This window comes from Lingula anatina, chromosome 2, assembly GCF_051362555.1.
Source record: "Lingula anatina isolate TDL-2025a chromosome 2, LinAna3.0, whole genome shotgun sequence".
In the NCBI taxonomy this organism is placed as follows: Eukaryota; Metazoa; Brachiopoda; class Lingulata; order Lingulida; family Lingulidae; genus Lingula; species Lingula anatina.
Window position 1 is genome coordinate 28196316 of NC_141768.1, and position 26751 is coordinate 28223066.

The window sequence follows — 26751 nt, forward strand, 5'->3', positions numbered from 1 at the left end:
GTCTATTTTAATAATTTAAGTCTTATTTGATAAAGTTGGGCTATCATAGTTTTAGCTTGCAGTAGTCCCTACATCCGGCTGTCTGTGCGTCCTCGAAAACGTAGTGCAGTTTAGAAGGCATCATTGTGGTAGGATTTAGCTTCGTGAAATGGCACACAGGTAAGATTACAAAAGGTATATCCTACACAATAATGTCGATGGTAACCACTTGTCCGACATGGACAAAGATATTCGAAAAATATTTTAATTATTGCTAGATTTTTAATTGAATTCGCATTGACGCACTTGAATGTAAAAAGTTGATTTAAATTAAAATTTGCCTCCTAGTCTAACTACTTCTGGATCTCGTATACCTCTGTTACATACCAGGTCAATTGTCCAATTTTTTTCCAGATTCAGAGGTGGCAGCACAGGCAGTGATGAGTCCAGCAGTGATGAAGATGACAGGAGAGGGAGGATGCTAAGGAGTACAATATCAAGTATAAAGGTGGGTACCCGCTTTCGCAGACACCTGTATGAAAGGGAAGTGTATGCAACACTTACAGCTTAGATTGACTGCATGTGGTTGCAGACAGCTAGGTGTGCAGTTCGTGAACTGTAACGAAGAAGTGAAGAAAATGGAGCGTTTTTAACTGGTAATTTTAATCCCCAAAATGTCATTACATTTATTTCAGCAGACTGTATGGTATGGTTAAATGCATAAAGCATCATTTCTTTGATAATTGAGTAAGTTCTCATTGGCCTTGAAATAGCGGTTAAATTCCAACTTGCCATTCCCAATGGCTTGCAATTTATTTTTTGATATCCAGGCCTTTTCCCTAGCAGGCAGTTTTAAGTTGCTGCCATTTATCAAGGGAGATTTCTTGTCATAAGTTAGAAAGGAAAGTGAAAAGTGCTTATGTCACTTACATTTGAATGTTTTTTTTAATTCGTTGTCTAGTACATGAACATTGGCATTTGAATATTCAAAACATTGTTGAATTACCCCTTTTTAAGAGAAGTGAGAAGTTTTTTTATGAAGAGTAATGCAGATGCTTTGTACAGTTCAAGTTTTCTTTTCCTTCTTATTGAATGATGTTATTATGGTATATTTTATCTAATCGTAGAGACCATCGCCTAAAAAGACAGTCGATGCAACTCCTCCAAGGTAAGGATATTAACTAGCTGGAGAGATGGAATATTTATCTACATAGTAACTTCATATTTTCATAATAATTGTTGTCATATTTGGTAGTGAGACTGTAAGAATCATGTTACTTTATTTCAAAGTAAGTACTGCAGGAGAAACAAACTTGATATTTTTTTTTTTACAAACCAGTTATGTGTATTTAGTACAATGTTTATATTGGATAATATATAATGGACAATATAGTGTATAATACTGTTGATAGCCAAATGCTTTTAATGATATGTAGGTCAAGATCAGGATCAGTGGAAAGTGGAGAGAGATCTGAAAGTGAAACAGAACAGAGGAAACATGATGCAAGGACACCATCAGCCTCCCCACCACCTACCAAGAGAAAGAGGAGCAGGTCAAAATCGCCAGACGAGGAAAAACACAAAGATGATAGAGATAAAAGTAAGTCCCCAGATCAAGACAGGAGGAAGAGGGATCGAAGCAGAGACAGGTATAGAGATCGCGGAGATTATAACCACCACAGGGAGAGGTCACATTATGACCGGGATTCCAGGAATAGATATGACAATAGGCGGGAAGAGGACAGATATAATGACAGAAGGGACAGGTATTACGACAGACAGGATCATCACAGGAATAGAAGAGATGACAGGGAAAGCAGGAAAAGAAGACACGATGATGATGAAGATAGCAGAAGGGACAGGAGGAAGAGGAGGAGTCCAGGTGAGGAAGAGGATGATAAAGAGAACAAAAGGGACGAAGAGAAAAAAGGGAGAGACAAAGATTCCAGGTTTGTTTACTATTGTGGAATTTAAATTAAAATATGATTAACAGGGAACTTGTAATTATTACTGAACTGAATTCAAATATAGCTGTAATCTTATGTGTTAAGACATTTATCACATTTAGCTTATTGAATCTATAAATTATTGACCAAAAATGAGGTTGGCAGTGGTGTTTAGAGACAAAAATTCCATTTCAAAATATCTACATTTAATAACTGTTATTTTCAGGGAAAATACAGTGGGCACAGGCAACAGTACTGACACTCCACAAAATCCTCCACCAGCAAAGAAGTCCAAGGATGACCTGTTGAATACAAGAACTGGTGGAGCCTATATACCTCCTGCCAGACTGAGGATGATGCAGGCTCAAATCACTGATAAAAGCAGGTATGGAGGATAGTGTTCTTGTTCTGACTACATGAACTCAGACTGTCTAACAAAGACAATTCAGCGGTCATTTTGCATTGTAAAATTCCCTTCTTTATTTTTTTTCTTTTTTACCCCCACCCCCTCTAATCACCAGGAACACCCAGACAACAGTGCTAGTCTGCTGATATACTTACTATACTGCATGATACTCTGTGCAGCCCTTTCTTAGTAATTATAAAAATCTTTTATTAATTGAAAAACTTGAGTTAATAAACATTGACTTGTGTGATTCTATGTTAAATAGCAGTTTAAAATTATCATTTTCAGTGAACAGTATCAGAGGATCTCATGGGAGGCATTAAAGAAAAGTTTGAATGGTCTCATCAACAAAGTCAATGTGTCAAATATTTCTGAGATTATCAGAGAGCTTTTCCAGGAAAACATCGTGAGGGGGAGGTAAGTTAAAAATGGAAAATATTATTATTGCACCTTATAATTACTATAGCTGATAGATCAGCCTTTGGTTCTAACAATCTTTTAAGTGAATTAGAGTTAAAAGTTATTGTTGAACGCTGCTTAATAATTTCCCATTTGTTATTATCATCATATTAAAAGGTTATTGTTCGCTTAAGAATTATCAGAGCTTTTTCATGTCAATCATTTTATGAAGGTAAAATTTATACAATTTCAATGTTTTTAATGTCAATCATTTCATGAAGGTAAAATTTATACAATTTCAGGGGACTTCTTACTCGTTCCATGATCCAAGCACAGGCAGCCTCCCCCACTTTTACCCATGTCTATGCAGCACTAGTAGCAATCATCAATACTAAGGTTAGGAGAACAGTGAGAATTAGCAGAGCCTTAAATGTTATACACATGTAATTTTGTATTGTTAAAGTGAAAGTTAGTGTTATTTTGTCAAAAAAAAAAATTATAATCTTATCTGTTAGAAATTGATGTGACAGTGGTTAGCTTAGGTTTGTAACTCCAAGTTTTCACTTGGGATGTTTTGCATATTATTGAGAGTCCTCTAAATAATTTGTTGAGAACTAAAGCACTATTTTATATTTTGTTTAGCAAATTCATTCCTTGAGAGCAGATGTGTAAGGACTGATGAATTAAATGGAAACCTTCATTTATTAATTAACAATTTTGAAACCTCTTTTTATTTTCTAGTTCCCAAATATTGGTGAGCTCATATTGAAGAGGTTGATTATCCAGTTCAAAAGAGGTTTCCGTAGAAATGACAAGAACATCTGCCTTACTGCTACTCGGTTTATAGCTCATTTGGTTAACCAGCAAGTGGTAAGTATTTATATATATATTAATTTGTGACTTGGTATTAACCACTCATGTTTTTTCCTTTACTATACACAAGAAGTAAAAGTGCTTTAAAATTGCTTGAGTCTTTCATGGAGTAAATATACAGTTCATGTTAAAATGGGTATGAAAGGCTTTATTGTGAATCTTCTTCTCTCTTCAGGCCCATGAGGTAGTGGCACTGGAGATCTTGACACTTTTGCTAGAAAATCCAACTGATGACTCTGTGGAAGTGGCCATCAATTTCCTCAAGGAATGTGGCCAGAAACTCACTGAGGTATCACCACGTGGAATCCATGCAATCTTTGAAAGGTTGCGCAATGTTTTACACGAGGGAAGCATTGACAAGCGCACACAGTACATGATAGAAGTCATGTTCGCTGTCAGGAAAGATGGCTTCAAGGTATTCTTATGTCTTTCTCAAACATATAAAAAGATTGATTGTTTTTTTGGTGATTTTTATTTTAATTACAGTGATTTTGACTGAAAGTTTATGTGTTTTGGTATATTGATGTCAAAGTGATACCTTCATTCTGTTAAATGAAAATTAATTCATATCTTGATGGGATAAGCTCTCTTGTTCATCCATTATTTAATGGATAGTATTTTTCTTGTTCAATGTTCATCCACATTTACCCTTTTCAGGACCACCCAGCTGTGCCAGAGGAGCTGGACCTTGTTGAAGAGGATGACCAGTTTACCCACCTGACCATGCTGGATGAGGCAGTGAATGGAGAGGAGATGCTGAGTAAGTGAATAGTTGAGTGGAATAGTTGAAAGGCATCTGGTGTGGAAAAATAAAGTAGTGAGAGGAAGAGAAGTCACAATGATTGCAAAAACTAAGAATTAAAAAATTGCAGAAAGTGAAGACATGATTATTGTAGAAACTAGTACAGACATGAAAATAGTGTTTTGAAATATGAAAATGTCACCATACTTTTCTACTGTTGGTTTATTCATTTTAGTTGAATATTGATGACAGCAAGTTGTATGATTCTGTATAAATATGTGAAGTATATGTAACAGATGACAAATCAAAAGTTTTGACTTAATCATTATAATGTAAGCAAGAAGCCATTCATCTGTTTCTAATGATTTATGTGTTTAGATATAAAAAGATAGAGTTGCAGAGTACATTCAGAAATTATTTTGATTAGTTTCTGTGGTCATTTTGACATGTACTAAACATGTTTTTTTTTCTTTTCAGATGTATTTAAGAATGACCCAGAATATTTGGAAAATGAAGAAAAATATAAAACAATCAAAAGAGGTAACTTCAGTGATTCATCACGTAATATGTGTACTTTTTCAAGCAAATATTTCATTGTTTTAAAGGTATTCATTTATTCATTCATTTATTTATCTTAAATATTTACTGCATATTAATGAAAAATAAGGAAACTTACATCAGTGCATTTTTAAAGAATATTTGCTGCTGTTTTGAGTGTGAAGAATTATGAGGCACATCAAGTGTGCTGCAATGTTGATAATTCATCCAGAACTTGTTTAAGTTTAACAATTCACTTTCCAGTGGTTTTCCGATTAAGATTATTTCTTTGCTTCAGGTATTCTTGATGAAAGCAGTTCGGATGAGGAAGGTTCTGGCAGTGGAAGTAGCTCCTCTGATGACAGTGATGATGAAGAGGATGAGGAAGGTAAGATGAGGTAGTGTGTGTGTGTGTGTGTGTGTGTGTGTGTGTGTGTTCTTAAATTTTCCCTCATCCCCACTGTATCTTTGAAATGGTGTCCTTATTTCAACTTTAGGAACTGGAACATTCTGTGAAAATTAATTTCTTATTTTTTGCACTTTCTTCAGGAAGGAGTTGCATTGTGAACTCTCTCTCATCCCTGTTTTGTCTTCACCTTTTGAACCCACATAATTGTTATGGGATATAAAATCACATCCTACTTGAATTTTGCTACTTACAAAAGTATTTTTCAATTGCTTTAATTAAAAGCGTGTTTTTGAAAATGAAATGTTTCCAGATGCAGAGAAGCAGCAACAGATCATAGATCAGACAGAGACCAACATGATAGCGTTCCGCCGCACTGTCTACCTGACCTTGCAATCCAGTCTGGACTTTGAGGAATGTGCACACAAGCTGCTCAAGATGGAGATCAAGCCTGGTTATGAGGTATCTGTGTGCCTTGTTTCACTGAGACTTATCAAGGTTTTTGATTTTTGTGGAAAGATGTCTTTGAAATTTGTGTTAGATCATAAACAGTGCGCCAACAACAAAATTGTGTTTCTTTTGTGATTTATGTCAGTAAGATTGGTAATTATATTTTAATGAAGGATTGAGTGTTAGGTTCTAAATTGATTTTGGGTTTGATTTGCTTGTTTAGTGAGTACATCTGTCAAAATATATTTACATAGTCATTAAGACATTACATGTGATTGTGATTTAAGAAAGTGTCTGATGGAGTAGTGTTTTAACATTACAGAAAGAACTGTGCAACATGATCCTGGATTGCTGTGCACAGCTGAGAACATATGAGAAATTCTATGGACTTCTTGCACAGGTGAGTTGATTGGTAAAACAGAGTATCGTAGATCACATAAATAATACACAGGATGACATATCTGTTTGTCTTCTTGTTCCTTTTTTGCCTCGTCCAGTTTTCAAAGCATGATTTTCATTTTGTTTCATTTCCAGAGATTCTGCATGCTGGACCGCAAGTACATAGAACCCTACCAGGATATCTTTGAAGAGCAGTATACAGCTATTCACCGCCTGGAGACCAACAAGTTAAGAAATGTAGCCAAATTTTTTGCACACTTGCTATTCACAGATGCAATACCTTGGACAGTAAGTGCTCATATATGTTGTGTTCAGATATGACATGTACTTATGATATTGATGATAATAATATGGTAATGCATAATTTGATAATACAAGTATATAATGTGCACTTATAAAAGGTATAACCAGAGAACTTCTTTGTACACATAGTGATTTTAAAATGGGATTTAATTTGAATTGGGTTATAGGAAAAATACATGAGTTATTTTGCAAAGGGTTTTTGCAAACTTTTGGTTTAGTTATTCAGCACTAATTATAAATACTGTATCTCTTTGCTTTGTATTCTAGGTTCTTCAAATTATCAAATTGAATGAAGATGACACCACCTCATCCAGTCGTATCTTCATCAAGATCTTATTTCAGGAGTTGTGTGAATACATGGGATTGGCCAAGCTCAATGACAGGCTCAAAGACCCGTATGTACAAATTGTTTGTAATATCATTAAAAGATAAGATTAAAAAAAATTTGGTCCCATTTTCTGAAGTTTTAAAATATCCCCTTTGTTTAATTAATCAAGCTGTCCAGTAATTCCTGAATCTTAATGAGCTGAAGGGCCATTGGATTTATGCCTAAGTCTGATATGCTTATTAACAAAAAATAGACCATCTAAACTTTAGTCTAATGAAAGAGGGGTTTGTGAGCAGTTTCCTATTTGCAGAAAGAGGTGTAGAGATTTTTGGGAAAAAAAGTTTACTCGTTCAAGACTAGTCAATATTAAGGTTGATAAATTTTTGGGCTTGAAGAGATTAATTTGGTCTAATAACTTTTGAGGAATAGCAAGCTTGTTAATTAAAAAAGTGTTTCTTACACTGCTCTTGTATTATATCATTGATATCTTAAAATTTATATTCTTATTATGTTGGACGTTGAATTTTTATACAAATTAAATATTTGAGTAAGGTATTAGTTCAATCATTTTTCACTGTATTTTAGGACCCTACAAGAGTTCTTTGAAGGTCTTTTCCCAAGGGATAACCCTAGAAATGCAAGATTTGCCATCAATTTCTTCACATCCATAGGCCTAGGGGGACTTACGTAAGTTCTGTTTTATTAATTAATTAGTTTTTTAGTGATTGTTTTTTTTTATATATCAAAGATTACTTAGAACAGGGATTTTTCGATGTTTTTGTATAATTCTCTAGTATAATATCCTCAGTTAAAAAAAGTAGTTTCTATGAAATTTTTAATAAATTGGCTAAACAAAAGAATTTTCATAAAGTTGAAAAATTTGCACAAGATAGATTGCCAATGGTTTACATTAATTTGATTTTGTTTAAAAATAACTTTAGAATGTGATTTATATCACTTGAAATGAATCAATCTATTTTCTTTATATTTTACACTACCAGTTAACCAAACTTGAAGATATTTTGGGTATTTTTCTCCTAGGGATGAGTTGAGGGAACACTTAAAGAACATGCCAAAGGTGACCATGTTACAACAGCCCCAGCAAGCTGAGGGAGCTGAAGGAGACCAGAGCAGCAGCAGCAGCAGCAGTGATAGTAGTAGCTCTGACAGCTCCAGCGGAGAGAGTTCCAGCGATGACTCCAGTTCAGACAGCTCAGATGATGAAGACTCTAGTAGTTCTAGTAGCAGTTCAGATTCCTCAGGTATGTGATCTAATCCCTTTAAATGCCCACATCTTTAAATGCCCTCATCTTTTTGTCATACAGTGAACTCATTTTAGAAATATTCCTGAAGGGTAAGCTTTTATGTATACTTCACATTTTTCCTCAAGAAAATGCAACAAGGATTGCTTAAAAATATTTGTATTCATCTTTGGTCACTGTTTATTTAGTCTTCTATCTACAGCATAGAGATTAACAAGTAGTTTCCAAAGCAGGCATTTAATTATTGCTTTTATTTCCAGATTCAGAATCTGAAACTGAGGCAAGAAAGCGAAATAAGAAAAAGACCACTAAGAAAGTTGTAGAAGATAAACTTACTGAAAGAAGAAGGAAGCACAGGGAAGAGGAAGAAGAACCAAAGCATAGAAGAAATCGCAAGGAGGAAGAGGATGACAGACCAAATAAGCGAGACAGAGGCAGAAATCAGGAAGAAGATGGCAATAGGAAAACTGAAAGACGAAAAAGAAGGGCAGAAGGGGAACAAAATGGGAATGAACTTCTTCGCCAAAGGAGAGAGGAAAATGGGGAAAGATCTTCTGATCGTAGGCGAAGAGAAGAAAATGGGGATGATGACAGACCACGCAGAATGAGAGAAGAGCGTGAAGAGGAAAGTGAAGAACCCAATCGTAGTAAGCGGAGGGCAGAAAAAAGGGAAAATTCTGTAGAAAGAGATCCTAGAAATGAATGTAGAAGAGCAGATAGACATGATGGAGAAAATGAAGTAAGAAAAGAACGCAGTTCAGGTAGAAACAAAGAAAGAGGCCAAAATAAAACGAGAGATCGTGATAGTGTTGAAAGTGATGATCGTGAAAAAACACGTGATAAAATGAGGACTAAGGAAAGAAAACATTCAGAACGGGAAAGAGATGGAGATACAAGACGTGAAAGACATGAACGCAATAGGCAACGAAGATCAGAATCTGAAGAAGATAACCGCAGCAGGCGTAGACGATAGCAAAAATGTGCTGTTGGCGCCACTCTGACTTTGACTCTGTGATACTTAAATCTGACATTTACCAGGTTGCTCGAATTTTGGTAATTTTTGAACCTACACCTCTGAAAACTGACCATCAATTGTTTTGAATAATACAAGGGGGTGATAGGGCAAGTGGTAAAGAAGACAGTAAATTGCACTCCATTTATTAAGAAGTATCCAGCTAGAACATATTGTAAACCTGGATTATCTGTTATCGGTAGTCATTTCAATGTTTTTCTGTTTGTGAATGCATTTTTCCAGTCTGCAAGTCAATATCAGATGATAATCTTGATAATGGGGTGACATATAATTATGTTTAAATCCTACAAATAAATGAAAAAGTTCAAAGATATTGCATCCACTTTCGATATTTTTGTTTCAATTTATTTCGTCTCTTTTTAGGATACCAAACCTTTATTACACAAAATAATGACCCCATAGTGCCAAAGCTTTCAATAATAATGATCAGTAAGTACAATGAAAATGCCTTTTACTGCATGAAAAATCATTTTGGAAAGTCCTAGAAGATGTCATTTCACTACTGTTAAATAAACTTTTCTGTTTGTCCTTTTTCAAATTCATAGATTGATTCAATACCATTATTGCATTAACATTTCCTCCCTTTCAAATATCCAGTAACCTACAGCACCTTTGGTTCTATTTTCACTTTAATGAACTGTATCTGCACTTGTATTGTTTTGCAATCCCTAATTATCATAGCATTTCTTGATGGCAGTAGGACGTTAAAAATTCTGTTCAGCAGATGTGGTAACCATGTGATAGCGGATTTACAAAAAAAAATGACGGTGTACTCTATGTAAGTTTGACCCAAATGGTATACATTCACTTCACTTTCATTTGTTCATGTCAGAAATCATTTCCTATCAATTTACCCACCATTACGGTACTCCCAGTAATGGCACCAAAAGTTTGCAAATTTTAATACCATTGCGGTGGTCATGTAAATATCCATATCCTGACAGTTGGTGTATTTCAGAGTAAGACATTCCACAAAAACCCAGAAAGGTCATTTTACACATACATTTTGTATATCCATCATCTTTGTGTTGTCTTTTTACTTAAGCAGGATCCAGTTCAGTAACACTGGGCAATGAATGTATCCAAAGTTTGGGATGAGCAAATTTGTATTAATTTTCTCTGCGTCTTTGAAAGTGATGCATCTTTATTCATGTCTGTGGCATCAACGAAAAAAAAGTTCAGTCTGAAAAATCTGTCACTTAGTCAAAATTCAACTTTCAAATTAAGAAACATATCCAGTATTAAGGAACTTTCAGAAATCCATCCTCTCCAATCTCAAATTTTCATTGCAGTCAGAGGTGGAGATTTCCTATTGCTGTAATCACACAAACTCTGTGAAGTCTTCATTCACAGAATCTGCTCTCTTGTTTTGATTTGATGTACTCTGCAACTGCAATATCTTGCTCTTGATTCTTTTGATCTGCCTCAGCCTCTCCAGCCAGTTGGATGCATATGGATCCGAGGGATTGGTGTTCTGCCTCATCAAGATCAGTGATGCAAGCTGCAATGCAAAACGATGTCCCATAACCTTAAAATAACATGATGGAATTGTGTCCTAGCTGATAATACCACTGTATTTCATTTGAAAGCTATTTTGAAGAATAAACATCTCTCTCCTTCAGAAACACAAAACAAGTTGTAGAATCATCTTCTCCCTAACACCCCCCTCTCTAAAAGAAATGGACAGTTTTCCTTAAAAAATAAAAGCAGTTTTCTCCTACTCTATGTTCTATCTGTTCCTAAACTTGGCTGTGGTGTTTCGTTTCTTTGCATGATAGGTTAACATAGAAAATATGACTATGAGGCATTTTCAAATGTGGATAGTATACCTTTCATAAAAAGATTGATAAGATTATGAGCCAATGTAGAAATAAAATAGAAAGATTTATTTATACAGCAAAATACTTAAAGTTTAATCCCTGAAAAATTACACAGCCTAGGATACTTACATTTGCATGCAGTGCCATCTGACGAACAAATACTGACAGGTGATTATCTGATATGATTTTGGTGTCCTGATGTCCAATAATTGGTGCAATATCTGAAAGGAGGACAAGATTCATTAATATAAAGATTTTGCATATCCTATTGACAAATTGTCAATTTTTGGACCATTTTAAAGTAAATAAAAAAGTAAATCTTTTCTAAAGACACTGAACATGATTTCTACCTATGAGGCATGACATTACAACCCTTCATTGCACAAAAAAACAAATGTTTCACTATTTTTAAGTTATCTTTTGAAACTTTCTGTTTTCAATTTAGACAGAATATAGCCTCATAGTTATGCAGAAATATTCTAGTCAAATGATATACAAATCTTGTATTATTGGAAAAACATACCCTCCTTTGCTCTGACAGTGACTGCATTACTCTCATGATCCAGTGGTTGAATCACTATGTTCACAAAGTTAAATTGGCACTAAAAGAAATAACAAATCTACAAATTTAATAATAATAATAATAATAATAATAATAATAATAATATCAGTATTATTTTAAAATGTTAAAAGGCAAAAAGCCTTAAAGATAAAATAGTGCTAATAAAATTTATTCTTTAAATCCAAATTCTGCATGAAAATACATGGAACCTGAAAATTTTTATAATATAAGAGTGGGATGCCCTTACATAGAAGAGATTTCTAATTTAGCTCCTGTTATCCACAAAGCACATATTTCAACATTTACCTTAATTGTCCCAGTCTGGTAATCTTCCCCACTCTCATTGTACACTATGGTAACATAATCATTGCCAATGTGGAGCTTTTTAGCATTGCAGTTTGGGTCAGATTCTTTGTTTGGCATCAGGGTAGCAACATGAAATATCACTGAAAAACAGGTTAGAATCATTTTGACTAAAAAAATTGTAATGAACAGGTTAACAACTGTTGTTTAGAAGATGTGAAATAGCTTTAACAATATCAAGAGGCTTCATCCATTGTAGGTTTCTCCTCCAGAACCAAAAGCATATATATATAAGTAATAGCATGATATGTAATTAGAAACAATATTATTTATGAGTATTCCCCATATTGTCCTTCTTGGACAGTGGACATTGCTTTTCTGTCTTTGGGAAAGGATGGCGATTTATTTAGTTTAATTCTGTTCATGCAGTGTTGAGGCACTCTTCATTTATTTTGTCTAACACACCTCACAACTAAAACAATAAATTCTGAGTATGAAGAAAGGAATTTAGGGATGCTCTCTTTAAACTTTTAAATATGCACTGACTAATACCTTGCATTTGATCGCCATGCCAAGAATAAGCAAAATGTCCATCATTGCCATTTAAGTCCAGTCCTCCCACATACACGTGGTCAGGATTGCAGTCGGACAACCTGAGCAGAGAGCCCAAGCCTCGCAGGAACTCCGCATACCTGGAGGAACCATAGACATTGCGCAGTATGGAGCCTTCATCACCCACCTGAATAGCAATTTACAGCATAAGATCGTTTATCGAATTTTTGAGAAATATTGCAAAGCTGAGTAAAATAATCAAAAAGTCTAGCAATCAGAACACAAAAAAGCCTCTTTTACATATATGACAGTTAAAACCCTACAGTTTTTACACATGAAATAGAACAACTTATGAGGGCAAATTTTCTGACAACAAAGCAAAATACTTATCCAACATCTAAGACCACCCACCTGTCCAGGTCCGACATACAACACTGCCAGCTTGTGTGTCTCTTGGGGAGCAATGCGGTCCAGATTCTTCATAGCTCTTTCTATCACCTACATTAACCAAATTTCATGCATATAGGTTGGGTTGATTCTGGGCCATCCCTTAAGGTTAATCTTTTTTTATCCCTCAAATTTCAATATTGTTTAAAATAACTTTTGACTCCAAACCATTCAAAATCCTTAATAGTGATAAACAAACAAAAGAGGATTAAATAAATAGATATTCTTTAGTCAGCCTAGATTTCAAGTAACGCTAAGGAAAAGAATTGGCAAAAGCTATCCATACATCACCTCATTCTGTGGCAGCACCAAAGGTTTCTCTTCTTTACTCGCTCCAAAGAATGCACTGTGGTACAATTGCAGGAACACAAAGCTTGGGTTGATACCATTCTTCACTGCCTCCCTCCCAATGCCCCGCCCAGAGTCTCGTCCACTCTCCAGATTGTCCATAACAGACAGTGTGTGACCCCGCGGCCGCCGGGAAATGACTGGTAAGGCATGTATTTCGTCATTAAAGGAGCTCAAGGTGGTGGAGTCCAAAGAAACTTGGGTGTTTAATGCCGAGTGCAGAGTGTGGACGCCATGCTCAGCAGCTGAGAAAGCAGGGGCTGGTGGTTTACCATGTTTGTCCTCACTGTGGAGAATCTCAGAAATGTTGCTTTCACTGTGCATTTTAACTGGATCTGATGGTGGGCTTAGAGTCTGAAACATATAGGATGATAAGATTCAAAATCATTCATTATGTCTTTTTTATGATAAAAGGTTTATTATGCAATGAGAAGCATGTTCATAGCTATCCATATAATGGACTACCCTGTATTTTTCAATCCCTTCTTCAAACTCCACAATAAATTTAGCCTATTTCTCCAAAACTGTGCCAAGTAATTCAAGAAAGCCACAGAAGACTATTGAGGTCTAAATTAGAAAGTGAAAAAAAACCCTAAAGGACAAAGTTAGCCACCTGTTGTGCCTGTAACTGGCCAGTATTTAGAAACTCTGGAGTGGCCTGGGTAGGTAAGGAGCCCAAGTTTGGGGAAGAACTGGTCCTCCTCACTGTGACTCTCTTCACAGGACCTCCACCAGAAACTGGCCCATCCTTGTCTGAAGATCCCCATGATACATCTGGTGATATCACCTCCGCTGCTGTGTAATTAGAAATAAAATATGTCCGACATTGCTATATTTTTCACTGCACCATATGTATGTGACAACTGCATATATTGTCATTGTAACAAAGTTTTTTAGAATGACTCTTAGTGATACTTATAACATCAGTCACTGTATCCCACTATCACTACTACTACATGTGTACTACTTACTAAGTTACTATTGCAAATAATTATTAAAGGGATAATAACTCTTCGTTTTGGCCAAAAAATGAATTTTCCTGGAGTAAACAACAATTTTCCCATACTTACCAATGGTTAATGAATCCATTTTTACATTCAAAGTTAGTCCCTGGTTTTTTTCTAAAAAGTTTGGTTTTTTGTTAAAATCTCTTAAGAGATTTTAACAGAGTACAGCCATCAATGGAGGTCACGTGGTCTGAAGACAATCTCAGATATCAGAATAATAGCTATAACTGCCGTTTTTCTTGTACAACAGAATATATTATATTTCTATGAGTTGGTCACAATGTTTTTATTGTGAAATATAGATCTCATACAAAGAGTTATTATCCCTTTAATAATAAAAAGAAATAAATTATAATCAGAACACTTACATGTACCTGCTTCTTCTCTTTTCATTACACTTGTGTCCCTGCTGTCCTGTTTGGTGATGTCCGTTTCTCTCAACCCTGCTATCTCCAGTGTAACACCACACATGCCTTCCACATCTAAAAACAACAGACAAAAACAACAATCCTTAAACTGAAAACTTTCAAAGCAAAATGTTATACTTGTCTCGAAATGTTCTTCTTCAGTCTCTAACAAGTTCATAACCCACTCCTCTTTATCACAGATCTGTGCACATAATCATTAAACTTTTTTTAACTGGTGCAGGTTTAAATGTACAGACAAGACCTTAAGTAATAAAAGATAACCAATAAGAAAACCCACTTTATTTTGAAATCAAATTTGTCCCCTTTGCCTCAAAAGCACAAAAGCAGTTGATGAAAAGGTTCAAGTAAAAGGACTATCCTCAAAGTATCAAAAAATCACACACAACATTGTTTATTTTTCTACGTAAATTTATATAACATGTTTTTAAAAACACAAAGAACACCAAATAACACTTACCAAGGACCAGCTCAGGTTGAGCAGTGTCAGCTACTGAACCATCTGTCGTTATTGGTGGTTTCTCATCAAAGCTTGGAAAATGCTGCTCATACAAACTCTCATATTCATTTTCACCCAGGCTCTCACTGTCTATTCTCCCAATGCTGTCGGCATCAAATGCCTTCTCTGCATTGTACATGAAAAGTGTGCCTATGTCTGCAAGAGGGAAATCTTGGCCAGATGACGTGAAAAGTAAAGATTCGTTTTCCAGACGCATTATCCACGAGATGTTACCACTGGGTCTGCGAATGTAAACCTCAGCCCAGCCCTGACACCAGCAGCTACACACATGGGGACTGACCGAAGATTTATGCTTTAAACCTGGACAGATAGAAAAAAAAAAGAAACATCTGTGTCTGTACTGTACATAAAAAAAGAAATGAACTTTAAATCATTATAGGAAGTTTGTTTAAATCCCTACTATTGCACTATACCTAGAATCTAACACTGAGATTTTATTTATCAAATTGGTTTTTGTGTGATAACTTGTCAACTTTTAATTAGTTTAATAAGGAAGTATGTCCTGTAGCACTGGTAGTTCAACCTTTGTAAAAATTGGAGCAATTTGTCATACTGATTCCTTCTGCATTTTCTATCTAGACAAACACAAAGGTTTGGTTTTGCAATATTTCTAATTTACCTTGCACCAAACTATCCATAGTCTGGGTCCCCTCTGTCCCTAAAGACTTCCCTATACTTGTATCACTTTCCAGTCTCTCCTCCTTGCCAGCACCAGCGCCACCTGTCTCCCTTTCCTCTGGAGACGACCCATGCTTGTGAAGCTGAATGTCATCCACGCTCTGTTGTCGTAGGGCTTCTCGTGGACGTGGGCTGACGTAAGCAGATTTATGCCGTCTCCTCATTGATGAAGCGCCATCTGTCTTCACTTTCTCTTCACTGGCACTCAAGGAGAAGGGGTCCTCATGGGTGTCATTTTTGTTGCCCATGCCAGTTTTACAAAGAGCTGTGCACTTATCACAAAGACCACTCTTGCCCAGCTTATTGCCTCCCCCGCTGGTAGTTATGGTGATTATTCTGTTTCCTAGCAACCAGCTCTGACTCTGGCCTCCAGCTAGCAGGAATTCTGACACTGAAGTCCTAAGGATAGGAGGGAAATATTTACTTAAGAGATATCATCATGTTTCATGATATTTTCTTTAATTTACTCTGAATGCAAATGCTATAACTGCAACATGTAAAGAAACCTTTGTAATGGGAATCAAATTTTTATATTTTTCCTCCAATTCCGTAACAACAGACAAGACATACATCGAAAATGCCAATGTAAAAAAGAAAAAAAGAAAAAAATGCATAACATTAAGAAATATTTTCCAATCAAGTTGTTTTTCCATTCTGAGCTGTATTTAAGTCCTAAGAATCAAGCTTGTTAGTTAGATAATAAGTAAACATGTTTAATAATTAATTATAGTGTTTATGGTGGCAGTGCAGAAAATAGGGTTTTGTCAATTTTGATGCAATATTACATAATGATTACAACAAAATCACCACGAATTTTTATTTACAGATGTTTAGTCACACAGTTTTCCATGAAATGCATTAATGGTGAAAAGTACGGACACACTGAGGAAAAAAAGAATGTGCGATGTGAGCCATGTGAAAACAATAAAACGTCAATACCTCTGAGAATTTTGTAACAAGATTATTCAAATTGATGATAAATGCTTCCTTATAACCTGCTTTTGAACACCTGTCTAAATATTCAGGAAAACAGTCTGACAGCTTGTTAGCAGCCAGGTTAAATAGGGTAAAGGGAAATAGGAAATGAGCAAAAGTGCAATATACTTGTTGAGATGATATCAGAAAATGGCTAAGTCACAGTTTTCCATGAAATGCATTAACGGTGAAAAATACAGACACACTGAAGAAAAAAAAAACATGCAACGTGAACCATGTAAATAAAAAAGCCAACACTTTTTCTTAGAATTTTGTAACGAATTATTCAAATTGATAACCAATGCTTCCTAGTAACCTGCTATTCAGGAAAAAAGTAAGACAGCTTGTTAGCAGCAAGGGCAAACAGGGTAAAGGGAAATAGGAACTGAGAAAAAGTGCAATATACTTGTTGAGATTATATCAGAATGAAAAATAATCTGATTGGGTTGGTTTTCATACTCTGTGTTTTAGTCTTTAGAATCATTCTTGTAATACGTTTTGTGTGTGTGTGTGTGTGTGTGTGTGTGTGTGTGTGCATAACTGCCACCGATTCTAATTATATTTAACATGGGTAACATGGATATTCAGAAATGTAAACAGCAAAGGACTTCAGGTCTTATGGATTTCAAAGTTTCACATTAGAAAAGTCAATATGAAAATAATGAACATTTCACTAAAAACTGCAAAACTTGAAGAAAAAAATTTAATCAGGCTGATTTTTCCAACTAAAGCTGTATTTCAATCTTTAAAATCATTTTTGAACGTTTGAAGATAGTAAGTAATGTGGTTTTCTTTTCAAACAAGAATAAGTGGTAGTGCAAAAAAAAAAAAAAGAGTTTACCAAAATATTAATTAACCATCAATGTTTAACAATATGCTATATGTTACATAGACATTCACAAAATGTGACTGGGATAGGGCTTCAGGCCCATGGGATCTCAAAGCCAAATTTGAAAATGTCCAAATTTGAAAAATGAACATTTCACAAAAATTTGCATAACTTGAACGTACGAGGTCGGTAAGTAACACAGCTTTCCTTTCATACTGCTTAATGTGCCAGTTCACAAAGAAGGGTTTAAATGCAAAATATCATACTGCTTAACAGACTAATCACCACTTTTATTATACTTACATACTACAAGCAATATGAATATTCTGACACACTGCGTCTGAACGTAAAATTTCTATTGTTCTAATCTCAGAACTCTTTTTCATATTGAAAAGACATAAAATTATTTTGTAGACAACGTTAATACTAATTAACACTGTGTCATAAATTAAAGAGCAAAATGCATGTGTGTACCTGTTTGAAAGGACAGTTTATCATAAAACAAACATGGAGGGGTCCTTTACCTTTTAGGCATAGATGTCACAGTGGCAAAGGTGTACCTGGCCAAGACATCAATACACGTCTCAATCAACTCCTGGTGAAAGGCGGACAAACTTTCATCTACACCTGGTTTGGAGTCTGTGAAGGATGCTGGGGCCTCACGACTTTTAACTTCTTTTAATTTCTCTTCCTCCCCTTTAGATCTCCTTCTGAATATAGCAAAAATATTCAAAATACAAATCAGCTCTGTCCATTCATGAAAATGTAGTGTCTGTATATAAACTATGAATGATCACTTATCTTATCATGCACTAATACAAAAAGTAGTAAATTCTTACTTGAAGAAATGAATAACATGGTGAAAAAGACCTCTAAAATACTCTTCATTCATTCATTCATTCTCTTATTTTATTTCTTCAATAAGCATGCTAATTCAAACTGAACAATTTTTAGTCATTTCAATCCTCTCTCACTTTCTCATGGCAGTCCCGATGGTGTTGGATCTCTGCCTAAAGCTCGGCTCTTCTGCCACAGACTGCATCTTCTGCACCGTGCTGTCCCTCAGCTGTCTCAGCACATTGGCATGGAGGCCCTGGGAGACAAGGAATGGGCACATGATCGCACTCTTAAGTTGTACTTATTTCAAGAAATTAAAATGCACATCTGTTACGGCTCAACCCTGTTATGAATATATTATGCCTTAGAAAAAATGGCAAATTAAATTTGCTTTTGTTTCTCTACCCCATCTTTTTATGCTCATCTGTTTTCCACAATTATAAAAGAATCTACCTTTATCATGTGTCGTCTGAGGAGAGAATTAGAAAGATGCCTATAGTCACATTGCACATAATAACTGTATTTTCTCTTGTTTAAACCACTATAAAATCATTTATCTAGGTACTATCTTTTTGACCCTACGAAATTTTAATCCATGTATTTTTTGATGATATCTAATGATGTATGTATCCTTTTTTTTTTTTTTTGAGGGGGGGGGGGGGCATTATCTTTGAAAGCAGAGCAGTCTTACCCTATTAATGAAGCTGACCATGTCTTTTCTGAATGTCAGGCGACATTTGAGGAACCACTTGACAATAACCCTGTAGGCCAGGGAGACAGCATAGTGACTGAATCTGAACAGAAAATCACAAGTAACAATTTAAAAAGTTACCTGCTTCTTTTTAACTCTCTGTAACATAGAAGAACCATTTTCAACATTATTTATTCTCATTCATGTCAGTGTAAATTTCTTGTCAGTGTAAATCTATTTTAAGTTTAACATATCCTTTTGTGTTTCGAATTTAATCTGTGAAAAAGGATAAAATATAAAACTCATATTAACTTCACTACAGACATATGCACAAAAAAATATTAATTAAAGAATCTGAATCTTAAAGGTGGGCTGCCCCTCATGTACGCACTTAAAAGGATTGGTGTACGGCAAGGCTATGGCAAAGACACTGCGGTAATGATCCTCCACAAAATTACTGTACAACTTTGGAATGTTGATCAAATCTGAAACAAATAACAAATAATGTTATTAATCATAATATTGCAAATAATGACCGATTTTGTAAACAAAAATTGTATCTGTCAGTTTACATACATTGTAAAATGAAGTAAGTATTTTAAGACAGATGAGCACTTGTATTTTATAAATTTTCATCACTGTGATCAGGCCTCACTTGTAAATCCCAAAATCTGTCAATCAAGTATTAAGTAATAACAATATAAAAATCTAAATACTGCATCCCTGACATAAAACATGAGCAGACACTATCCACAATAATTCCGCTTCAAGAGAAAAATTCACAAATCAACTGAACATTACAGAGATTTCACAAAAAGACACAACAAAAAGAAATTTATAATCTCTTACTTGACAGAAACTCCAACATAGGCGCTGCCATGGCAACCGTTGCCGAGATCTGCGAAAATTTCACCAACACAGAGGGCATCTCCCTCATCATCACCTCCTGCATCTCCATGGTACAGAGGATCAGAGCAGACACACAGATCTTGGCACACTTTGGAGACACCAGACCAAACTCTAGGCAATGGATGAGGTCCCACTAAAATTGATAACCATTGGTAACACTTTGATTCCCTATCTGCAGACTGTGATGTAAGTTACTGGGGTGATCAATTAAAAATATGAGTTTGGACTATAGTTTTTATAAAAGTGTATTTTTTCAAAGATGCTGGTCCAATCAGACCAGTGGAATATTCTTAATTATTGTAGATAAATTTTCAATTTGAAGTTTTCATCTTCAAACTAGTAAAATAATTTGATTTGGTCCAGTAAAGTTCTCTGAGGTCTTCTTGTCAGAGTGACCAGTGAACTGATTTAAATATGGTGCATGTATTACGTCTTAGATAGATTGAGGCAGTTGACTGTAGCAAATAGTACCGATTTATGAAGAGTACTGATAACTGATGTCTTTCTCAATGCTTTCTCAACCCTCGTGTTTTTAACTGATGAAATGGCACATGTAACTGACTTATCTACAGGAAATTAACAAAAGAAAAACAACTGTGTGCATTTGTCCAAATTTGCAAATTGTAAACTAAAACAAACATATTCTCCCACAAGAAATAAATTCTGAACAACAGTGTCTTCATACTTAATGTAATACAGAGCTTGTTCTAGTACATACATGTATACACGAATGCCTTTGTGATTGTGCATGTATGTCCCTACAAGCAGTAGTATAGATATTGCACAAGATGCTTACCTGTCTCTGTTTATCCAGCACACAATGGTAGGTGACCAAGCTTGCCAGAACTGGGAAGATATAGGAGTGGAACTCTGATTTGGAGAACTTTTGCGGAGTCTCTCGCAGCTTCTCTGGCAAGCCAAGGTTACGATCGCTCACCATAGCACACAGTTTCCGGCTCATGCTTTCAACATATTCACTTGCAGCAAGCACTAGGGTTTTGTTTTGAAGGAGCAGGCAGAGACCTTCAAGGACTACCCTCAGGACCCTCCAATCTTTTTCCTATCATATTAAAATGGTAAAAAAGTCAACTGTGTCTAAAGAGACTTTTTACCACCTACGAGGTATGAAGTTTCAATCCTTCGTCAAAAACAATCACAGGTTTAATCTCTTTGAAGAAGATTGACTTTTTTACATGTCTACTCAAGAAGGTGATGCAAATCCTATTTCACCAAAACAAAATGGTCAACTTTGCTGACATATGACTATCTTGACATAAGTGTCACTCTCTCACAGTCAGGTAAAAAGCACAAATCTGGAAAAATTGTTTTCAATCCACACACCAGATTGCACATGAAAAAAATAAAACATTCAGAAATACTTACAAACTCCAGGCAACAGTTGAACATTGAGAAGGCCTGTGTATACTGCAGCACTGTGGAATTAAAGGGGGCAATAACAGGGGAAGGTGCCGCACTGCTGGCAGGACTCACTCTACTGTTTCTGCGTTCAGACACATCTCTACAGAGATATAGGAAAACCAACCTCAATAATCTTTAATTTTTATACCTCAGAACATCTGGCAATCATTTTATACTGCACATTGGCATTCAAACTCTACTGAGATAAAATGAAAGACATTTTATTTCATAGCTCAGGTTTATGAAAACAATATGCCTTGATAAATGGTCAACAAAATTTGCTTTTGTTTTTCTACCTCATCTTTTTATGCTCGTCAGAGTAGCTTTACCATCTGTAATCTGAGGAGAGAATTAGAAAAGATACCTGTAGTCACACTGCATAAAATAACTGTATTTTCTCTTGTTTTGTGTAAATGGCTCTATCAATCCAAGGCGATGGAGGGCATCAGCTCTAAGGCTAAGGAAGCACTGAAAAATCTGAAATTCAAGGCATAAATCTAAGTAACATTATAATGCACTATGCACCTAGTGTCAATAATTTGAATAAACCCTTCAGTACTGTAACTTTTAACAAATAATGTATGCCAGAACCTATATTACAAAATTTAGATGTTGTATATAATTTCTGAAAAATGTAACATCCGTACCATGAGTCTTATTGCAGTGGAGGACTCGGTGTTGAAGTTTTGGCTGTAGTGGTCTTGCAGGTGACTGATCAGCAGCTCATATGCCTTCACTGCATGACTGGAGGGGAGGCTGAACATCTTTGTCTATAAGAAACAAAATAATGTAATGACCGGTTTCATATGACACTGACTGTGGCTGATCAAGATATATCATAGTGGAATTAACATTTTAAATAATATATTTTAATCAAACAGCCATACTTATTCTATCAAGCTGCAGGGAAAGATGTGTGAACAAATTATGGTGATTCTGTCATCTGCCATCACTTTCACTATGCACATCTGAAATGTGTGACTTAAGTTTTCCTTGAAGCAAAGAACTATTATAGTATGATTCTAAAAGATGTTCCCTGTTTTTCACACTCCTTCTACCTATAATAAAACACATATCTTTTCGGATATTTAGATATTTACCTTAAATATATCCACCAATCCAAAAACAGCTGTTTTGATGTCTTCTGGACAGCAATCCTCTCTCATGCACAGCCCTTCAGACTCCTTGGCAAGTGATGAAGAAGATATGGTCTTCTGTCGGGGTCTCTGGACAACCTAGTGCAATCAGAACTTAATTTTGATAGAATGTTTTGAAGAGCATGTTAAAATGTTAAAATTCTAAAATCTGTTAACATATTAACTTTGTATTAACCATTCCTTCACTGACTCACTTTAATAAAATCCTCTTTTTTAGTTTTTCATTGTCTATTGTGTAATGATGACAGAAAAGGTAAACATAGAAGAGTCAGCCGTGATTGAGTCAGTAGTGTGATCAAGAACCTTTGATGAAGGGACAAAATGTCAAGCCTCATCGTAAGAAAACATGATCTGTCTCTTTAGAACCTGTTTTCTTTTTCATCACAGCATTGAAAAAGGATAAAGGCCCCTCGTTATTTCACCTTTTCTATGAGGGCCAAAATCTCCATACACCTGGGGGAGGAGCAACCCAGAGCCAGGTTAACTAGAAGCTGTGTGGCTAGTACTCGCACTTCAGGGTCACTGTCAGATTCAATGTGGCCCAGGTGAGGCAGCACTGCTTCTTTCACCAGATCATCCTAAAATGTAATAACTTGTAAATGTACTTGACAAATACTTTACACTGGTGTTTCTATATAATAGCATTACAGAGTGCTCATAAGCTGCAGGTCATCTAAATCTTGGTATTGACATAACATGAACTGTTAGTTGGGAGAAATAGGTAAATGTCCAGTATATTTTAAAGAATGGGATCAAGCCATAAGAAAGTCAAATACAGACAAGGACAATTTGACAGGAAATATTACAAAACAAGGATTGGAGGGTTTCTGCCTAAAATTTTAAAAATTTATGAATAGTTAAATATTAATAGCATACCTCATAAAGCTGTTTGTTCTTACTGATAATATCTGCCAGAACATCTAGGGCCTTCAGTCGTATCTTGGTTCTGGTGTCCTGTCTGTAGCAAAAAATACAAAATTAAGTAAAAAAAAAAAATCATTATTATGTACTTAACTTCAGTATCTCTGAACTAAACTGCAGTGATTGAAAATGTATTTTACTTAATCAGACAATCAGAACATATCAAAAGGGCCTAAAGAAACAAGTATTTAATTATATCAAAACACTGATTCTATCTCCAACCATAATATAAAAATACCATCAGAATGATGCTTGTTTTTTCATCTAATCAACTACCAGAATTCATTCCTTTAAAAGGGAAGGGGCGGCAAAAAGATCTAATTAGCTGGTAAAAACCACTTGGCACTCTTTTTCAGGAAAATAGTTCAACATAATATCTCAGCAGTACCTAAAATACTTTTCCATAAGAACATAGATGTTTCTTATCCAGTCTTCTTTGGCAGGGTGAATTGACTGGGCCCTGAACATTATTAGCAATAACACTGAGTGTTCCTGAAATGGAACATATAACAGGTGTGATAATTACTCCAATATAAGTATGAAACTGATCCCAGGACTCGTGGAAGGTCATAATGACATTAGCTTGAAGTGTTTTGAGTCTTGCAAATGTTAATGCTAAATGGTCTGACTTCACATTAAAATGACTCCCCAAATATAAAATAATAATCCTAATAATTTTCCTATCTACAATTCATCTCAACTTGTGAATGTATCATTCATTGTTCAGGTTTGCTTGGTTGAGCACCTTCATTAAAAGTGAGGAAAACATCTTTTGCTATCAAATATGATGACTATGAATATAGGAAAAAATCCTACACAAAATCAATATAAATTCACAAATCTGACAAATTAAAAAAAAACATCATATAAGTGAACCACAGTGTAATGTTTCAGCAAATATACAGTTGACTTTCATGATAAACAAATTTTTATTTGTCTTAGAAGACAAAAGCAAAAAATCTTACTGGTCTTTTCGTGGCACATTTCTCAATGATATTAAAGAAAGTTGAGGTTGACCCATGATATTGTTGCTCTTCATACAGGTTCTCTATGGTGGACAGGATGTCATGGAGTTTACTGGTCACTGCAGCCTCGTGAACAATCACAGTCTAAAATGAAGAGAGACAGGATACAATTGTGTGTAGAGGTGAGGCTATATGTATGTATATTAATGCCACCCTCAAAGGCAAAACTACAATGGTTTACTACTTAGGGCAGTATTGAAAATAAAATAAAATAAACAAATGTACTCCATGTAAATTACTGTATAGTATGTGATCTTGCTATAAAGGTGCTCTCACCATTCATTCAATTCAATCCAATCACGTGAAAACCAGGTATTCCAAACTGATCAACTATTCTATAACAGTATACCACCTTCTCTAATTACCTGGGTTAGCTCTAACATGTATTCAAGAATCTCCAGTATAATATCCCATGCCACCAGTTGCAGCTCTTTTCCATACTTCTTTACCAGCCTCTCCAGTGACAGCACCACTTCAAAGGCAACCAGGGCGTGCTTGCACTGCAAGGCCTTGGGAATAAAATCAGGGGAATAATCACTGTATTAAGTACATAATTACCAAATATAATTACCAAAACCGTAATTACTTTAAATTTTTAAACTTCTCACTTAAACGTAATCTTTAACTTTTTCAAGATTTCAAGATTTATCACTTTAAGATACTGACAAAAATGCATTTTCTGACTTTTAGACTACATATTTTCAGCAAAAAAACAATTAAGCACTGCTTTATGGAAAATTACTAATGTATTCTCTTTAAACATATAGAGACACAACTGTATACCTCACTAGTTCATAACACCAGAAAAACTGAAAAACAGTGACTCCATTCACCCTGAGCACAAAGCCATCGAAACATTATGCAAACAAATATCAAGTGCCACAAAAAAAAAAAGTCAGTTTGTTTACCTACCTGTAGAAATGAAGGTAATACAGAGGAAGGGGTGTGCTTAAGTGATGTAACTTTTTTGGATCCCCAAAGTGCCATTCCAACAAAGAAAACAGCTCCCCTCAGAAGACTGACATCGTGAAGGTTTCGACTAAAAGATGGAAGAATATAAGCCTAAAATAACTAGTCACTTTTAATAGTCAAATTTTCACAGGGTAATCTATTGTATTTCCCACATATTTATCAAATAGAGCCATGGGGATTTTCTTCATAATAACTGAGATGTTTCCATCTGGGTAAATGCCCTCAATTAATGAATCACACAAATTGTGGTCAGATATACAGAGTACTGTTCTAATCATCTTCTCCCCAGCAAAAACCAACAATTCCAAACTTCTGTGTCTTAGGCTGCATTCCCATAGATTTAGATCAATCCATCTAGATCGACCTAACTCCTTGGGGGTTTCACGCTAAATTGATGTCAGCTGAGTGCGCACGGTAGTTAATTACCCCCTTACAGCTTTCAGTAGGCAGGACAGACGCTTAAGCTGGCTAAGCTGACAGTAATCTAGTGAGACTCCCCACAGGGATAGATCGATCTAAAATCTGTGGGAATGGAGTCTTACTTGTCTTGCAGTATGCAGCACATGGTGTATATCCCACTGTGGCCAAGATGGGTGCCCAGCAAGTTCCTCATCAGCTAAAAATCAAAAACATGTGGTGACATTGACTGTAGTACTCCTTTCAAAAAAGCTAGGCATAGGATACAGTGAATTTAAATTGAAAAAAAGGAAATACAGGATCCATAAGAAACCTGCACAGGAAACTACATAACAATAAATAATGGTTAGTAAGTTTTTTAATGTTTTTTAGGTCTTATGCCACCTCCAATAATAATTTGAAACACTGTGACATAATAGAATGGATGTTGTAAATATCCATTTAGTATGAAAAAAAAAATTTTATTTGATCTGTAAATACTTACACGGAAATATATTCATTGTTTAGATCCTTACTTTTTTGACATCTTGTTGATTGTTTCATCAAGATGTCATTCAATAGCAACATCACAATCAAATTAAAAAAAAAACAACTCAAATACAAACCATCCTCAACATGGTTCAAATCTTTCCCTCCTTACCTTCCAACTTGTTTGGCAGAATTTCTCCACGTTGACAGACCTGCACAGTGCCTCAATGAAGTAGTACAGCGAATCAGATGGCAGAAAACTGTAGCAAACAACAGTGTCTAGTACTTGCAGGCAGAGCTGAAAAAATAAAATAAGCCCCATGGCAGATAAACTTTCAAGGCCTCTTAATACTAAAGAAATTTATATTTTGTGCATAAGATATTCAAAACTGAGAATTTCTCAGAT

The 26751-nt window shown here is 35.3% G+C and overlaps 2 protein-coding genes across 4 annotated transcripts in view; one reads left to right on the forward strand and one right to left on the reverse strand.

The window, feature by feature from the left end:
* Nucleotides 1-9385, forward strand: LOC106155019 (pre-mRNA-splicing factor CWC22 homolog). Its single transcript, XM_013529614.2, has 19 exons — nucleotides 1-159; nucleotides 394-487; nucleotides 1107-1147; nucleotides 1416-1928; nucleotides 2152-2310; nucleotides 2620-2748; nucleotides 3033-3126; nucleotides 3472-3600; nucleotides 3779-4018; nucleotides 4261-4363; nucleotides 4823-4885; nucleotides 5181-5270; nucleotides 5602-5750; nucleotides 6061-6138; nucleotides 6273-6425; nucleotides 6708-6835; nucleotides 7354-7455; nucleotides 7810-8030; nucleotides 8291-9385. Exons 1-19 carry the CDS (start codon nucleotides 149-151, stop codon nucleotides 9001-9003), a joined length of 3210 nt encoding a protein of 1069 aa, XP_013385068.2. The 5' UTR covers nucleotides 1-148; the 3' UTR covers nucleotides 9004-9385.
* LOC106155018 (tuberin) overlaps nucleotides 9382-26751 on the reverse strand; it is a 20555-nt gene continuing 3185 nt past the window's right edge. For 2 of the 3 annotated variants that reach the window (XM_087003052.1, XM_087003053.1), the window contains exons 8-36: nucleotides 26518-26643; nucleotides 26003-26076; nucleotides 25401-25527; nucleotides 24854-24997; nucleotides 24429-24572; nucleotides 23852-23955; nucleotides 23419-23500; nucleotides 22965-23120; nucleotides 22486-22620; nucleotides 22033-22155; nucleotides 21750-21862; nucleotides 21350-21485; nucleotides 20763-21026; nucleotides 19907-20099; nucleotides 19449-19542; nucleotides 19058-19160; nucleotides 18504-18622; nucleotides 18054-18239; nucleotides 15667-16124; nucleotides 14988-15347; nucleotides 14471-14584; nucleotides 13709-13890; nucleotides 13039-13449; nucleotides 12712-12798; nucleotides 12301-12487; nucleotides 11752-11891; nucleotides 11407-11485; nucleotides 11013-11104; nucleotides 9382-10564 (exon numbers count right to left, since the gene is read on the reverse strand). In XM_087003052.1, the coding sequence (XP_086859178.1) occupies nucleotides 10385-10564; nucleotides 11013-11104; nucleotides 11407-11485; nucleotides 11752-11891; nucleotides 12301-12487; nucleotides 12712-12798; nucleotides 13039-13449; nucleotides 13709-13890; nucleotides 14471-14584; nucleotides 14988-15347; nucleotides 15667-16124; nucleotides 18054-18239; nucleotides 18504-18622; nucleotides 19058-19160; nucleotides 19449-19542; nucleotides 19907-20099; nucleotides 20763-21026; nucleotides 21350-21485; nucleotides 21750-21862; nucleotides 22033-22155; nucleotides 22486-22620; nucleotides 22965-23120; nucleotides 23419-23500; nucleotides 23852-23955; nucleotides 24429-24572; nucleotides 24854-24997; nucleotides 25401-25527; nucleotides 26003-26076; nucleotides 26518-26643 (4713 nt within the window). In that variant the 3' untranslated portion in view covers nucleotides 9382-10384. The remainder of the gene's footprint in view (nucleotides 10565-11012; nucleotides 11105-11406; nucleotides 11486-11751; nucleotides 11892-12300; nucleotides 12488-12711; nucleotides 12799-13038; nucleotides 13450-13708; nucleotides 13891-14470; nucleotides 14585-14987; nucleotides 15348-15666; nucleotides 16125-18053; nucleotides 18240-18503; nucleotides 18623-19057; nucleotides 19161-19448; nucleotides 19543-19906; nucleotides 20100-20762; nucleotides 21027-21349; nucleotides 21486-21749; nucleotides 21863-22032; nucleotides 22156-22485; nucleotides 22621-22964; nucleotides 23121-23418; nucleotides 23501-23851; nucleotides 23956-24428; nucleotides 24573-24853; nucleotides 24998-25400; nucleotides 25528-26002; nucleotides 26077-26517; nucleotides 26644-26751) is intronic. The other variant, XM_087003054.1, reaches the window with a different exon arrangement.

Bases quoted from the DNA above. Each gene is read 5' to 3' on its own strand.
- LOC106155019 (XM_013529614.2), top strand. The intron at 1,929-2,151 runs GTTTGTTTACTA...TGTTATTTTCAG, and splicing joins GGGAGAGACAAAGATTCCAG to GGAAAATACAGTGGGCACAG. The intron at 3,127-3,471 runs GTTAGGAGAACA...TTTATTTTCTAG, and splicing joins TAGCAATCATCAATACTAAG to TTCCCAAATATTGGTGAGCT.